The sequence below is a fragment of the Orcinus orca genome, chromosome 1 (genome assembly GCF_937001465.1).
Source record: "Orcinus orca chromosome 1, mOrcOrc1.1, whole genome shotgun sequence".
NCBI lineage: Eukaryota > Metazoa > Chordata > Mammalia > Artiodactyla > Delphinidae > Orcinus > Orcinus orca.
The window spans coordinates 6,525,362-6,543,698 of NC_064559.1; the positions used below are offsets into that span (position 1 = coordinate 6,525,362).

The 18,337-nt window shown below is 36.7% G+C and overlaps 1 protein-coding gene across 1 annotated transcript in view; it reads left to right on the forward strand.

The window, feature by feature from the left end:
- Positions 1-18,337, forward strand: part of CATSPERE (catsper channel auxiliary subunit epsilon) — a 241,820-nt gene that overhangs the window by 204,460 nt on the left and 19,023 nt on the right. The window contains exons 18-19 of the mRNA XM_033414427.2: positions 6,727-6,826; positions 12,216-12,302. Coding sequence (XP_033270318.2) covers positions 6,727-6,826; positions 12,216-12,302 — 187 coding nt within the window. The remainder of the gene's footprint in view (positions 1-6,726; positions 6,827-12,215; positions 12,303-18,337) is intronic.

An 18,337-nucleotide genomic window follows, 5' to 3' on the forward strand; every position in this document is an offset into this window, starting at 1 on the left:
GTTCAGTATTCACAAATCAATCAATGTGAAACACCACATTAACAAAAGGGAGGATAAAGGTCACATAATCATCTCAATAGGCTCAGAGAAAGCATTTGACAAAATTCAACATCCATTCATGATAAAAACTCTCATCAAAGTGGGTATAGGGGGAACATATTTCAAAATAATAAAGGCCATTTATGACAAACCCAGAGCTAACATCACACCCAATGAAAGCCTTTCCTCTAAAATCAGGAACAAAGCAAAGATGCCTACTCTCAACATTTCTATTTAACATGGTATTGGAAGTCCTAGCCATAACAATCAGACAAGGAAAAGAAACAAAAAGCATCAAATTGGAAGAAATAAAACTATTACTATTTGCAGATGACATGATACTATATGTAGAAAATCCTAATGTCTCCACCAAAAAAAGCTATTAGAACTAATTAATGAATTCAGTGAAGTTGCAGGGTACAAGATTAATATATAGAAATCTGTTGTTTTTCTATATACTAATAATGAACTATCAGAAAGAAAAAGCAAGGAAACAATCAAGTTTAAAATTATATCAAAAAGAATAAAATACCTAGGAATAAACTTAACCAAGGAGGTGAAAGACCTATATTCTGAAACCTATAAAACATTGATGAAGGAAATTGAGGATGATACAAAGAAATGGAAAGATATCCTGTGTTCTTGGACTGGAAGAAGTAATATTAAAATGTTCATACTATTCATACTACCCAAAGCAATCTACATATTTAATGCAATCCCTGTCAAAATACCTATGACATTTTTCACAGAACTAGAACAAATCACCCTAAAATTTATATGGAACCACAAAAGACCCTGAATAATAGCCAAAGCAATCTTGAGAAAAATGAACAAATCTAGAAGGATCACACTCCCTCACTTCAGACTATACTACAGAGCTATAGTAATCAAAACAGCATGGTACTGGAACAAAAACAGATATATAGGTCAATGAAACAGAATAGAGAGCCCAGAAATAAACCCACACACTTATGGTCAATTAATCTATGACAAAGGAGCCAAGCAAATGAAGAAAAGACAGTCTCTTCAAGAAGTGGTGCTGAGAAAACTGGACAGCTACATGCAAAAGAATGAAATTAGAACATTTCCTCACAACATATACATCAATAAAATCAAAATGGATTAGAGACCTAAATGTAGGACCCGAACCATAAAAATTCTAGAAGATAACATAGGCAGAACACTCTTTGACATGAATAGTAGCAATATTTTTTTGGATATGTCTCCTAAGGAAAAAGAAACAAAAGCAAAAATAAACATATGGGGTCTAATTCAAACTTACAAGCTTTTGCACAGCAAAGGAAACCACTGACAAAACAAAACTACAACCTACAGAATGGGAGAAAATATTTGCAAATGATATGACCAATAAGGGGTTAGTATCCAAAATATATAAACAATTCATACAACTCAATATCCAAAAAACATACCACATTAAAAACTGGGCAGAAGATCTGAATAGACATTTTTCCAAAGAAGACATACAGATGGTAAACAGGCACATGAAAATATGCTCAACATTGCTAATTATTAGAGAAATGCAAATCAAAGCCACAATGAAATACCACCTTACACCTGTCAGAATGCCTACCATCAGGAAGTCTACAAATAATAAATGTTGGTGAGGATGTGGAGAGAAGGGAATATTTGTACATTGTGTCTGGAATGTAAATTGGTGCATCCACTATGGAAAACACTACGGAGGTTCCTCAAAAAACTAAAAGTAGAACTACCATATGATCCAGCAATTATGTTGTACACCTGAAACTAATATAATACAGTAAGTCCCCTACATACGAACCTTCAAGTTATGAACTTTCAAAGATGCGAACGTGCATTCGCATGTCCAGTCACGTAAGTTAGTTCACATGTCTGATGTACTTTGTCATGTGTGTGCATCCTCTACAAGTGGTTGTGCTTTTGTGTACTTTACTGTGCAGTACTGTGTAGAACACCGTAGTACAGTATCTTTATTTCAAGCCCAGGATTCCGGAAGCAAGTGTAAAACCAGCAGTGATGTAGCTGGTACTACTGTACTTTTCAAGGTACTTTACTGTAAGATTAAAAATGTTTTCTTATTTTTTGTGTTTCTTTGCTTTTATGTATTATTTGTGTGAAAAGTATTATAAACCTATTACAGTACAGTACTATATAGCCAATTGTGTTAGTTGGATACCTAGGCTAACTTTGTTGGACTTACAAACAAATTGGACTTACGAACTCACTCTCAGAACGGAACAGGTTCATATGTAGGGAACTTAACTGTATTGTAAATCGACTATACTTCAATTTTTAAAAATCTGCAGTGGAAGATACCATAAACAAAGTAAAAAAGACAGGTGGTTGAAATGTTTATTTATGGTATCTTTTAAGTACAGATTTTTTTAAGTTGTGGTGAAATATATGTAAGGTAAAATACAGTGAACATTTGGATGAATACCCTGTGTAGTTAGACAATGGAATGCCAAATAGCAGTTAAAATGAATGAACTAGGATGCTTGTAAGGGGGAATCAAATGATCAGCCGTGAAGTTCAGGTTGGATAGGGAAGGAAGAGAGACGAGAAAGGACCTGCTGATGAGGAAAACAGAGACCAAGAGGCTGGAAATTTCTATGGCTTTATTTCAAAACCTAATATTGAGTGGGAAAAAAAATCACCAAAAGATATTCACAGTATAATATCATGTATGTATATTTTCAAACCCATAAATCAATACTATATGTGATTTGTGGATACATTTACATATAAGTAAAGTATAAAACCAGGATGGAAATGATAAGTAATAATTTTCACATTATTCTCTGTGTTCTTCTGCATATATAAAATATTTCCTAATTAAAAAAAATAAGTGCCTAAGCTACAGGCACAAGGTCCATGAAGAAAACTGGGGAAGTAGAATCAAGTGCCCACATGGCGAAGTTGAAAGGACAATTCATCCTCTGAGACTTGGAGGGAAGGAGTAAAAATAAATGCAGAAAGTGACTGGTTTGGAAATAGGAATGTAGGAGTTGAGAAAGGTCATGTCTGATAGCCTCGATTTACTTACATGAAGTAGGAAGGAGGGCCACCTGTAAACTGAGAGAAGGGAGGGGTTGAGGAAGGTCTTTGAGGAGAATGTCAAAGGTCACTGAGGGTACTATGAGAAGGGGCTGGCTAAGGGCCAGTAAAAAGATTACTTGACAACACCAAAGGCACAACTGAGGTAAGATACCGTGAGTGGGTCCAATCCTCACACACAGTGAATGTCTGAAGTAGCACATGCACAGATGAAGAAGTCATAGATACCATCGAATGTTTAGGTTAGATATTACATGCAAGGGGAGGAACAGTTGAGTGCATCCAGGATGCTAGTGAGAGAGCAGGTCCGATGATCAAGCATGAGATTGGGCTGATTGGGGAAGGAAGAGCAGCTAGAAAGGAACTTCTGTGTAGCAGGAAAGCAGACGGGAAACAGAGGACTGGAAGTACCTATGAGGTCAAGGGGCAGGTGAGAGGATGTGAAAGATGGAAGATGTTGGGGTCAGAGAGTGGACTTTTGAAGCAGCACTACTTTGGACTATTGTGACAGTACTTTTCCCTAGGGGTAACTTTTTGTATCTCTGCAACAAGGAATAGCTTGATAAAGCTTTTTGCCTCCAATTCTTCTAGGATAATCGATTGAATAGTTGAAGTTAACTACAGAGGGACAGTCAGATCAATAAGGCTCAGTGTTCAATTCAACTGAACTATAGCAATACATAGTTGATAACCCGGTGTTCAATTAGATATTTATCAGAGGCAAATTTGGGTGCTAATTAATTAAGCCTTGAGAAAACAGGCAGACATGGGTAGTCACTAGGAAATTAGTGTGTGGACTAGGTCTCTAAATTATAATAAATGTCTTATCTTTGTAGAGAATGGCTCAGGAACAAGGTTGGGCAGAATTTTACAGATAAAACAATAATAGATTCACTAGCAAACGTTAATAAGAATAAAGCAAGTCCTGGGAGTATGATCCACCTAGGAATATGTCATCCCAGTTGCCTCTTTGCTTTCTTAATTCCCATGGCAACCCATCCTAAACCAGAATTTGGTGCTACAGAAGCAACCCAGAGGAAACAGTGGGACATAATTGCTCTACTGTGATGCAGGAAGTTCAGTAACAGGTCATAGGGGTGCTTTAGGGCTACTCAAGATTTGTTTTGATCAGATGTGGTAAGACACACAGACGTGGAAATGACTGTCATGAAGGAAGGTATATATTGTAAATACCAATCCCAAGAAACAGGAGGCACAGCACACCATGTAGGGCCTCAGAAGGAAGCACCAGGGTCTGTCAGGAGACAGAGGAAGTGAGGGGAAAACAGAGGTAAGAGTCTTTATTGTGTTTTCTGTGGGAAGGAATGGATGAGACAGGGTAAGCAGGTTTAGGATTGGCTATTTTGAGTAATTTCAGTGGGCTCTGGGTGTAAATACTGTCTTGTTGTCTAGTACCTGATCCTGGGGTGATTAGGGCAGGTAGATAGTGGCCCAGTGTGACAACCCATAAAGGAGGTGGCTGGGGGTATGGGCTCTGGATTGGTTGGTTTGCATATGAAAGGCATGCCTAGGAGAGCTGTTTACTATCTCTAGGAGTTAACCCTGGGAGGGCATCCCTCCAAGGTAAGCAAGGCCCTAGATATTAAAGCATCACATTACAGAAAGTAAAAGACAAGGTTAATACAATGGGCTATCTAGAGTGACCAGACAGGATTGAAAACATATGTGTCTAATGGATCAACAGAGAGGTCTCTCCTTCCCAATTCCCAAAGTGGAACTGCAATAGCGGAGAAGTTACAAATTGTAGGGAGAAGTTACAAAATGTAGTAACACTCATCAATCTCTCAGGTTTAATTAGTATTATATCTCACGTTAATGAAGTTCAATGAAAATAAGCCATGCTTTCACAGGCAAGTATTTTGGTCCCATATTCTCAATGAAATACATAGAACATCAAAGATCATTATAAACCCAGAAAGTATGTCATGCAATTTATCCTTATTGCCACTAGATGACACTGTAGCTTATTGCTTTTGTGATTGTCAAAAGATGCCTGCTCAGAGTTCAGTTAAGATCTTTTTTATTTAAATAAAACATAGGGCTTTGCAAATAGTTTTTATTAATTCAAGAATCTGATGGCATTCAGAAGATGCGGTCAAACATGCTGCACCTTCCAAAGCTCCTAGAATTAGAGCTTTGTCCAAATCCCTGAAACTGCATAGAAAATTGTGTGCATGCCCACACATATGTGCATTTTCCTGTGGGGAGGGTCCAGAGCTCTCATTAGAGTTCAGAGTTCTCTGTAACCCCCATCACATGCCAAGAAAGAAGTGGAGAACCAATCCCCACTTAACTACACCTGAGTTCATCTCTATGATTTCTAAAAGCTAATTAAAGATAGAAACAAAATAACTTCTCAGATAACACTTTCTGACACTTAAAGATGTTTTCTTCTCAATTTCTGAGAAAGGAACAAAAACTGTTTTTTATGACCATGGGTGGATAGTAGTAAGTTATAGCCGACCTGCAAAGCTAGACAGAATGACTGCAAAGTCAGGCAGAGATCTGGGCAGTGAGTAAGGGGTCACTGTGAAGCATCTGCTGTTTTTTTATGAATAGACACAGAGATGTGAAGCAAGAAAATATATTAGACACTGGGGCAACCTGCCTGAGACCAAGGTCCTAAGTGAAATTTCCATCCAAGAGGTGTGGGGGATAATTCAGAAAAATGGGCAATAACTGATGGAGAAGAAAGGCATGTAACCATTTTTAAAACAGTCAAGCTCTGGTATTCAAAGGTATGACTTTATCAGTAACTGACTTTAGCTTTTTTCTCAAGGCCCTATTTTCATATGGTAGCAGAAAAAATCATAACAATTTGAGGTAATACATCTCTTTTAAAACTTACTGAGTTTGGGGTAAATACTGTAAGCTCAGTGGGGCTTATGTCTCCAGTCCTGACATCAGGGGAGTGGGCACCCTGTCCATGTTGGACTGTCTGCTGGTGGTGTCTGCTGTTGGTGGAAGTCATCATGCATTCTCTGAGCAGGGGTTGTGCATGAATATAGCTCCAAGGAGCTTATGACTGTTTCTGCTTCTCAACCACACCTCAACTCTTACTGAAGCTGCTGATCTTCTAACACTTAGCCACATCTTCCAGTTGGTTCCTCCAGAGAGATCTGTACCTTCTCAGTTCTAATCATAGTAGTTCTGTGCTTTAATTCTCTGGTACATAATAGGCACCCAAAGAGTATTTGCTGATTAAGTAACACCAAGGAACCCTTGCTTTGCCCTTCCTCCATTCATGGCTCCCTTCCATCTTTCTCCCTGCTACCAGCCATGACAGCATGGCCTCACCTACTCACCTTATCAATACACGGTTCCTGTCAAACTGAAGAGAACTTATGGTTCCAACTGTTAAAAAAGTGAAAATTTTCTGCTTCGTTACCATGAGATTTATTTTGAGAGCTGAAGGAAACCTATACTGTAAGTACTGTTATTTCTTTGCAGATAAGAAAGTCGAGGCTTCAAGAGTTTACGTAACTTCCCCAGGGTCACAAAGCTAAGTGATAAAGACAGGATTCAAACCTAAGTACATCTGTCTTGACAGCTGGAGCTTTTAGCCCTTCTGCACTAAACTATTATTTTTGTGTTCGCTGTCTCTTTCAGATACAATGACAGTGGCTATGTTGAAGATGTTGAAGTAAATTTCATAGTGTGGGAAATACATGGCAGGGATGACTATAGCTTTAACAACACTATGAAGAAGGTATGACATTTTGGATTTAAATAGAATTTAGCATGCAATTAGACAAGTCTTTCCATTTTAAATCTATATATAAATTATCTAAGGAAAACAAAACCAGTCAGCTGTAGGTAGGAAAAATAAATATGACCTGTATATTGAATTCTATGACTATGAAAATTCATTTATGAAAAACTAAATCACTGTCCTATAGAACGGACTTAAAGGGGTCAGAAAAGATAATGTTTATAGTAGGATGATGCAATTATTGATTAATATTTTATTTTCTCTCCACATTGTATTTAATGTTTGATTATTTATGGGCCTGCATTTCACTCTCAGACATTCATCACATTTGTGCTAAATCAAATGGACACACTCTAGGCTTCATCTCACTTTGACTTCTTTGCAGCATTTGACCCACTGACCGTGGCTTCACTGTCCCCACACTCTCCTGGTTTTCCTTCATCCTCCATGACTGGTCATTCTCAGCCTCCACAGTGAATCCCCTTTATTCTTCCTGTTCACTTTGCAGGCCACAGCAGAAAGGCCTTCCTGCTCCAAATCACCACAGTTCACTCCCATCCCTTCTATGTGGGGCTTTTTGCCCTTGAGGGCCTCCCATCATGATGGAGCCTCTCTAGAAGTTACCAGCATTGATTCCTGAGATTTGTCAGAGATCTCATACAAAACCAGGGATGACTCCTTCCAAAGTAACTTTCTCATGTACCAGAGACCTTCATGCTCCAAGAAGTAGAACCTACGTGGGTGACAACAAAGAGACCTGAATTCCACCTGCTACTCCCCTCCACATTACTGCAATTATGTGACCAAACAAATCTATCCCATCACACATTCCTGCCTCATTCACAACTAAGTCAGGCCATGTGACTGATTCTTATCACTGGAGTATGAGCAGAAGTGATATGTGTCCAGGATGAAGTACTTAAGAACTTCACATGCACCTCCATGCTTCCCATCTTCCTTCACATGTCAATATATTACAGCAACGATTAAAGATGGAGTAGATGTGAACTGGATGAAGGGGATACGGGACTTCAAGAAGCCACTAGATTTTTAAAAGTCTGAGTTTTTAATCTACTGTTTTGAGGAGAGTCATCCATAGGAGCCATTTAACCAGGGACATCTGCATTGGATTATGTGTGATCAAGAATTAAATTTTAATGTGTAAAACCCCTGAGGGTTGGAGTTTTTATTGCAGCAAAGCTGACCAATATAGCTCCTCCTATTAAAATTACATTTAAATGCGAAAATTTCAGTCTCTGGACCCTTTAGCTCTCTCTTTCCCACTATTCCTCTGCCTCTTTTTCTCACACAATCTAGATATCTCTAGATATCCTAGAGAAACCCTCTGCTTCTCCCATTTTTCTTCTCTTCTTTGCCTATCTAACTTGAGCTCCACAGTTCAGTCCTTCAGCTATTGTCTTCCCAATGCCTATATGTCACTTTCCCTGGTATTGTTCTTGTTTAGTGTTATGCAACTTTAAACATTAATTTTTTCTGCCTTATCCATGCCTATATCTGAGCTACTAATCACTTCCAGAAAAAAAATTAAAATTGCAATAACTGGAAGTATGAACTCAACTATTGGAAGTGATCACTGAAAAGAGAATTAGCCGTCTAGAAGAGAGGTCAGAGGGAAATATCCAGAATTACACATAAGAGATAAACTGATTTAAAATATAGAAAAAGAACATAAAGGAGATCCAAAGCTAAGATCTAAGAACTGGAGTCCTAAAAAAAGAGAAGAGAGAGTGTTGGTCAGAAGCAACATTTTCCAAAACTGGTGAAAGACATCAAGGCACAGAAAAAGTAATCTGCATCCAAAAACATCACAGTAAAATTTCCAAAATCAAAAACAAAGAGAAAAATCTTTAAAGTATTCAGAGCAAAAAAGATAACTTACCTTCAAAAAAGTAACTATAAGATTTAAAGCTGATTTCTCAATAGAAACAATAAAAACCAGAAGTCTTTGAAGAAAAATATTTTTAAGTTACCGAAGGAAAATAATTCCCAAACCTAAAATTCTGAATACAATAGAAATAGCATTTTAAAAAATGAAGGTGAACAACAGATAATGTCTTACAAGATACATGAAATTAAAAGAGGAAAAAATTTTAAGAAAGAAATGAAGGGTGAAATAAAAATGATTGGAGAGAAAGTGACAAATATTGAGGATAGGCAAAGAATAAATGGAATTCCTGAAAAAGGAGAACCAAGGCAAAGGAACAAAACAAATACTAGTAACTCAACAAAACACAACCAACCCCCCCGAAAAAAAAATTTTTCAAACTTCTTATTGAAAGAACATACCATATAGTTCAGAATAGCCAACCCATGTGGGCATATAAGCAAAAAAGCAAGAAATTTATAAGGAAAATTAAATTATCATCAGACATTTTATAGCAGTGTTGTATGCCAGGAGAAAGTGGAGTCAAATATTTAAGATACTAAAGGAAAATAAATACAAGCCAAGGATTTTACATCCAGCAAAACTGATTACACTGTAAATGGCACAAACTGCTATCAGTATGTAGAAAGCTCTGATAATATTGTTCCCAGGAGCCCTCCCTGGGTAATTTACTAAGTAAGAAGCTTCAGAAAATCAAAAATACTAAAGAGAAATCAGCATAAGGACTAGGAGGAAGCATTATAATATAGTATATAGTTACTTACAAGACTAAAACAAAATGAGGGTTAAATGGGTTAGAATGTAATATATAATGGGTGTATTCTCTGACAATGTAGATCTAGTACAATTATAAAATATGATAGGAGAATGTGAAGAGCATATACAAGGGAAAAGTATAAGTGTTTTCAGTAATCATGACACTGGTGATAATATTTGTATTGTTTTTCTAAAGTTTTGAGGTGTATAATGTGAGATAAAACAAATATGTAATAATGACATTTTCTAATACCACCATTCCTCACAAAGTGTTTTGTTGTAAAAGCAAGAAGATACATATGTTAAGATAGAAGAAGTTAGACAAAAATCTTGAATTCGAATAGGACTCAATATGAACTCATGAGGTATTGGATATTGCTCTGGATATAAATTTATTAATCAAATAGAGAGATAGATAAAATTTTCCTATTCTGACCGTTAAAATCTTAGAAACATAACTAATCAGTAGCTGAAAGTATACTTAGTAGCCAGATTGTTGTTTTGAAATACCGTTTCCCACTAAACGTACTGGGCATTCTTAGATAAATTGCTGATTCCACGCCTGAAGGAAGAAATGTACAAGATGAGCCTAGAATAGTTTGGCATACCCAATAGCAAGGAAGTATCACGGACTGCTAGAGTCATTTAAAAGTAAGCAGAAATCGGGCTTCCCTGATGGCGCAGTGGTTAAGAATCCGCCTGCCAATGCAAGGAACATGGGTTCGAGCCCTCGTCCGGGAAGATCCCGCATGCCGCGGAGCACCTAAGCCTCTGTGCCACAACTACTGAGCCTGCATTCTAGAGCCTGTGAGCCACAGCTACTGAGCCTGCATGCCTGGAGCCCGTGCTCCACGACAAGAGAAGCCACCACAATGAGAAGCCCGCACACCACAACGAACAGTAGCCCCCACTCACCACAACTCGAGAAAACCTGCACGTAGCAACAAAGACCCAACACAGCCAAAAATAAACTAAATTAATTAAAAATAAATAAATAAAAGTAATCATAAATCAACATCAAGAGATTTCTACTGGCCAAAGATGGGACAGTTTGAGCTTCCTGGAGAATAATTATTGCAATGGAGTAAAACTCATTAAATATATTAAATCGATGAATGCATGATTTTCTTTTAAAATCACCTTTACAGAATGATAGGAAACCAATTCCTTATTTTGAAAACTGGTAAATAAAGAGAAACAAATATTTATCCTATTTTCTTCAAATGAACTCTACCAATGGACAAACAAACAGTAGATGAGGGGAAGCATCTCTTTATAAAATTATTCCAGTTGACAAATGAAAAAATAGAATTGAAATATCACCATTTTATAATCCAGATAATAGAGGTTATTATAAACAAATTTATATCAACAAATTTGGCAATGGACAAATGCCTTGAAAAATACACCAAAATTTCTTGTATTCCCCCCCTCCAAAAAATAGAAAAGTCTAATCTCAGATGGCTTTCCTGACGAAGTCTACCAAATATTTAAGAAAAATTTTACTTCAGCCTTATAAAAACTCTTCCAGAGTATAAGGGTGGGAGGAAACACTTTCAACTATTTTGTGAATCCAGGAGGACTTGATGAGGACCTTAAGAGAAGAGAATGATGAGCCAATATGACTCATAACCATAGATACAAAACACCTGAACAAAATTCTAGCAAATCAAATACAGCAACTTATTAAAAAATAATCCAGGGCTTCCCTGGTGGCCCAGTGGTTAAGAATCCACCTGCCAATGCAGGGTCACAGGTTCGAGCCCTGGCCCGGGAAGTTCCCACATGTCACGGGGCAGCTAAGCCTATGCACCACAACTACTGAGCCTGCGCTCTAGAGCCCACGAGCCACAACTACTGAAGCCCACATGCCTAGAGCCCGTGCTCCGCAACAAGAGAAGCCACGACAGTAAGTCTGCGCACTCCAAGGAATAGTAGCCCCCACTCGCCGCCACTAGAGAAAGCCCACGCACAGCAACAAAGACCCAACACAGCCAAAAATAAAAACAAATAAATAAAATAATAATAATAATCCATCCAGGCCAAGTTTTCTTTATTTCATAAATTAAGCATTGGGGATATTTGAAAATCAAAGTAATCCACTATATTAACATTATAAATAAGAAAAGGCATAAGATTATTACAACAGTTGATGAAAAGTCATCTGATTAAAAATTTATCACCCATACATAACATTATTTTTTAAATACATCTTAGAAAATTATAAATAAATGGTAACTTCCTTAACCTAATAAAATGTCAATACAAAAAACCTGTATAAAACATCATTCTTAATGGTGAAAATGTGAAAGCCTTCCCTCTGAAATCAGGAATGAAACAAGGAGGCATGTTCTAACCATTTCTATACAACATTGTTCTTGATGTCTGTAATAAGGTAAACAATAAACAATACAAATAAATTAAAAGTGTAAGGATTGGAAAGGAAGAAATGAAACTCATATTCACAGATAACATGGTTGTTCATCTGAAACAAAGTTAATAAGTGAGTTTAAGAAGTTCTCTCTGTACAAGGTCAATATACAAAAGTCCATTGTTTTTCTGTATATCAGCAAACATTTAAATAATTTAAAAATTAGATATATAATTTTCAACAGCACTAAACTATATTAAATACTTAGAAATAAATTGATATGTAAAACACATATATATATATATATATATATATATATAAAACCTTTCTATATATATAAAACCTTTTGACAGAGTGGCTGTTTGCACGAAGCTCAGACATGGAAGTCAATGACTGAGCTTAACAAGCGCCTCCCGTTAGAAGAAGCCTGGGGACCTGAGGTAAGAAAAATATTACCTTGCAAATTGTTTATTTATAATAACTAACTTGGCATTTTAGTATTAAGTGCTTAATGGAAACACTTTGGGTTTAAATTTGATTTTGTAAATCAAATCCAATTTTTCTATTGGATTATATTATGATTTCCAAAATGCTTCATCTTAATTCTATTTGATCTTCTGTTGCCCCTGCATTGCTAACAATTTTGTTTTAATTTTCTCTTCTGAAAATCTGTTTGCAGATTATTAAATATCTGACAAACATGTTAAAGCATTGAGACTGAGTCTTTCTAAAGACTGCCTGAAGTTTCAATCTTGTGTAACTAAAAGATCATTTCTGAATATCAGTTATCAATCCTATATTGTTTTCAAGTGAATTTTCTTAAATTGAAATTAATTTATGTTATTTGGCAAATCAAATCATATCTCATGAATAAAATGTGACATATAAGGTACTTCAGCCTGTAAAATGTAAACCCTGCAATAAGAATGTTATTTTGCTTCTACGTCAGAACCTATACATGTCAAGATAGAGATATATATACAAACGATATGTATCTCCCTCTGCATTCCCAACTCCAAACCATCCATTTTCCATCCACCACTCCCTATCTTCCTAGTAACATTATTCTAGGAGCTTTACTCCAACAATCCTTTGAACAATTCTTCCAGCTCAACATAACCTTCAATTCATTGATCCTACCATCCTCACCCCACCCCCGGTTCTCTTTTCCCTCTTTATCTGGCTTAAATTCCACAGTCAATAGTCATATCACTCTATTAATATGACCCTCAATTCTTTTGCCCCCCCCCACTTCTTTATGTTTGCATAGCTAAATCACAACCTTAGTTAAGTTCAACTGTCCACCTTAGCACCTGACTGTGGCCAGAGAAAAACATACCCATGCTGACTTGTTTCACTTTCATCTCATGATTAAAATGGTCCCATAATACTGCCCAACAAATACTTCTTTACCTCATTCTCTCTTCCCCTCTCATAAATAGTTATTGCATGCTTTCTCCTCTTCCCCCATCCTCGTTCTTATCTAATGAACTTGCTTTCTACTTTATCAAGAAAATTATGGTAGCTATTAGACCTGGGGCAAGACCCTTCTATCTAATTTTATTTAAAGAAGCACATATTTTAGAATGTGCAACATGTTGCCATATTGTTTTCAATATTTTGACAACTAAAATTCCTTATAACTAGTTTCCCTTGTAATGCGATCTATTTTATGTTATTATTTTTAAAAACATTATTCTGAGAGGGGCCCATAGTAGTCCATAGGCTTCACCAGATTGCCAAAGGGGCCCATATAAAAATAAAATACAACTTTATATATATTTTAAAATCTATTTTTATATATTTATACACACTCACTATGAGGTTATGAACCCCTGATATAGGTGTAAAAAGAAAAGGACTAAATCTTGGGTCATTTCAGTATTTAGAGATGGGGGAAATGAGGAGAGGCAAAGGAGGTGAAAAAGGAATAATCCAAGAAGCAAGAGAAGATCCAGGCAAGTATGATGTTTTGGACCTCATGTAAAGCAAGTCTCACCAGAAGGAGGGAGGGATCAAGTGTGCTAAATTCACTACTAAGATAGGTCAACTATGATGAGGATTGAAACTTGATCATTTACTTCAGCAGCAGGGAGGTAACAGGTAACCTTGACAGGATCAGTTTTCGTAGGATAGTGAGAGACAAAACCCTACTGAAGTGGGTTTAATTAGTATGGAAAAAAAGAACTCAAAGCAGCAAGAATAGACAAGAATAGTCTCTGCAGAGGAGTTTTGCAGTAAGGAGAGAAATAGTGTAGTGGCTGGAGAGCAATGGGTTGAAGAAAGGGTCTTTTTTTTTTTTTAATAATTGAGAAAAATAACCACATGTTTACTGATGGGAATATTCCAACAAACAAGAAAACTGATGATGCTTCAAACTTAACATGTCTGAAACTGAGTTTCTGATATCCACCCTCCAGACATACTCCCCCAACATTCTTTCCCACCTCAGTTAATAAAAATTCCATCCTCCCAGTTTGCTCAGGATAAAAGCTAAATGTCATCTTATGCTCCACATTTGGTCTTTCAGCAAATCTTGTTGGCTCTTTCTTCAAAGCATATTGTGAATTTGGTCACCCTGTGCCACCCCAACTGCCACCATACTGTTTCAAGCCACCATCACCAACCATCTGGGTTATAACCATAGCATCCTAAATGGTTTCCCTGCTTCGGGCTTGCCTGCCATGAATCCATCCACAACACAGCACCAAGACTGATCCTACTAAGACATAAATCAGAACGTGCCACTCTTCTGCTCAAAACCATGTGATGGCTCCCATGTCACTTAGAGTTATGACAAAGCCAGCAGGACTCCCTGCACCCCATCCCCACCGCACCCCCATCATGACTAGCTAATGCCTTTCTTCAGGTCTTTACTTGAAAATCAACTTATCAATGAAGACTTCCCTGGCCACTCTACCGAAAAAGTTAAACATCACCCCGTGACAGTTGCTATCTCCCTTCCCTATTTTCTTTAATGTCATTAGCATTTATAACTCTCTGACACATTATATAGTCTATTTACTTATCCTGTTTATTATCTGGATCCCCAACTGAAATGTAGGCTCCATAAGGGGAGGGAATTTTATTTGTTTTGTTCACTGGTGTATCCCCAGCATCTAACCCATTACGGGTGCTCAATAAATATTTGTGGAACTAATTCATTAATTATAGGTCACCCACCTATTACAAACAGTATTATTCTGCTATTTAAAAAATCATAAGGAAGTAAACTAGTAATGGAATCCGTTAAGAACAAAACTTACCCTTCTAACTTCTTGTTGAAGGACATCCAAGAATCTGGGGTTGAGGGTAAATGTAAGTGACCCTCTTACACAGAATCTCACAAAGGGCACCCAAATGTTATAAGATATGACAAAATAACATACTCCTAGGAAGGAATGAGCTACCTGATAATTAACAGTCATGGAGATTGCCTCAATCGGTATGATACAGTGCAGTAGTTCTCAAATTTTAGAATCACCTCGAGGTGACATCAGAATCACCTAGAGGACTTGCTAAAACAGATCTCTGGGTCCTACCTCCAAAGTTTCTGATTCATTAGATCTGGGGCTAAGCCCCCGAATTTGCATTTCTAACAAGTTCCCAGGTGATGCTGATACTGCTGATCTGGGGACCACATTTAAGAAACATTGAAGTAGTGGCTTACATTCTGTAAAGATTCTGGAGTGCCCACACCAGGCCCTAAGTGTTCAGTTCTACCATATGAGAGACAAAAAGCTCACAACTAAAAGGGTGGATTCAGTCTGGAGTCTGAATATAGTAGAAGGCAGGTACCTGCAAAGACTATTTATGTCCTAGTGAGTAAGGCTATGCTTACTGAAGAGTGTCACTGTATATTTATTCAACATGGCAATCAGAGGTGCTCTCTTCCTGAAACATATACCTGAAATGAAATAGCCTTCCAATTGCTACATAGTCCTGATTCTACAAGGATGAATGACACTTGCATAAAAATCTGCGAAGTAGCTCTAGAGACTGTAAATTCTCAAGAGAAAATCTGAAGGACTCATAAACAAAAGTGGCATTTTCACAGGTTCTTCCAACTTAATGTTGGAGTTTGAGAAGGAAAGGGAGAATGTGGGTTATGAATGGCTGGCTACATACTTATAACTCAGGATGTGAGTTGAGTTTCTGGACATGACTGACATAGTAATCCGAGATGTCCTTGGCTAAAGATGAATTGTATTTCTCTTTCTGACTTACTTCACTCTGTATGACAGACTCTAGGTCCATCCACCTCACTACAAATAACTCAATTTTGTTTCTTTTTATGGCTGAGTAGTATTCCATTGTATATATGTGCCACATCTTCTTTATGCATTCATCTGTTCATGGACATTTAGGTTGCTTCCATGTCCTGGCTATTGTAATAGAAAAAAAAACACCATATGCTAACACATATATATGGAATCTAAAAAAAAAAAGGTTCTGAAAAACCTAGGGGCAGGACAGGAATAAAGATGCAGACATAAAGAATGGACTTGAGGACATGGAGAGGGAGAAGGGTAAGATGGGACTAAGAGAGAGAGTGGCATGGACATATATATACTACCAAATGTAAAATAGATAGCTAGTGGGAAGCAGCCACATAGCACAGGGAGATCAGCTCGGTGCTTTGTGACCATCTAGAGGGATAGGATAGGGAGGGTGGGAGGGAGACACAAGAGGGAGGAGATATGGGGATATATGTATATGTATAGCTGATTCACTTTATTATAAAGCAGAAACTAACACACAATTGTAAAGCAATTATACTCCAATAAAGATGTTAAAAAAAAAGAATTGTAATTCATGAGGTCAGGGCTGACGTGTTTTCTTAGAGGCTATATAGCTTGATCAAGTGGGCTTTCAACTTAAAAAGAAAAGGGAAAAACACAATAATTGGAAAAAAAAAAGTCTGTTACTACAATAGGAAATATCAGGCATGACACAAAAATAGGAGCAACAATCAGTGGGAATCATCTTTCACATTAGGAAATAACTAGGTAGAAAGTTGGAAACAATATAAATATTCCCAGGTGCCTATACACAAAAAATACTTGTAATGATAGAAGATGAATGTGTCCTTATCAGCAATACATTGCTGTGAGGATATGTGTCCAGTTCCTGCACATATTTAGTATGTGCCACATATTCTTTCAATTAAGTTCATGGTTTCATGTATTAACTCACTTGGTAGAACAAGAAGTTCCCAGGCCCGTGTTGGCCTACGAGAAACTCCACCAACAAAAAAATAATAATAATAAGACATATCATGTTTTCAAGTTAGGGTACATCAAAAACTGATTGGTTGCCACAGGTAGGGGGTGAAATGGGTGAAGGTGGTCAAAACGTACAAACTTACAGTCATAAAATGTCATTGGCGTGCAATGTACAGCATGGTGACTGTATTTAATAATACAGTATTGTATGTTTGAAAGTTGCTAAGAGAGCAGATCTTAGAAGTTCTCATCATAAGAAAAAAAATGTAACTATGTATGGTGATAGATGTTAACTAGACATATTGTGGTTATCATTTCACACTATATGCAAATATTGAATTATTACATTGTATACCTGAAATTAATATAATGTTATAGGTCAATTATATCTCAAAAATAAATAAACAAGTACTTACATACAAATAAAGGTAGAAATGAATTTTTTGATGTTCAAAAGAAAAAAATAATAATGATGAGTCTCTTACTTGCTTTTCATTAATGTACACCTAACATATTGCTTTATAAATGTGCCAGAGAGTGCAGTAGTAGAAAGGTAGACAAAGGGAAGAAATAATAATAAATGTGATAAAGGAGAGAGATAGAAGAATTATTTTGCAGTTTATCAAGACATACAGTAACACTTCATGAAATTGTAAAAAATCATTAAGAGTTTTAGGGATGGGACTTATAATTAAAATATAATTATGGAATGATTCACCTATGTAAAAGAAAATGACCTGTTAAGAAGGAAAGTAGAGGAATTTTCAGTGTGAAGGCAATATTCACCTTCAAAAAAAATTTTCAAACAGGAGGGTAAATACTGGAGTATATATAAATAAAGGTAAAATGAGAGAGCTATATAAGGGACTTCTATGTATACCAGATCACATAGCCAAATAAGGGAACTATATGAACTGTCCTGATTATCTCCAAAACCAAGTAGAGTTAAGAAAGAATACAATATCTGCATACTGAAAAATGTCAAAATGTAGGGAGAATATGAAGGAAAGAAAAAGAAATAAATACCACTGGAACAGGAGATAAATAAATGAGACCCACAGAGAGACAGTAGTGGTAATAGGGATAAATAAAAGTCTTAGGAGAAGATTTGACTACTGTATCCATACCTTATGATCAAAATAGTGTCTGTCCCAAATTAAGCATCCTTGAAGGATTTTGTGGTTTTCAATTTAGGGAAATTAAATGCTTACAGATTCTCAACACCCTAATGTATTATTGTTTGCAAATAA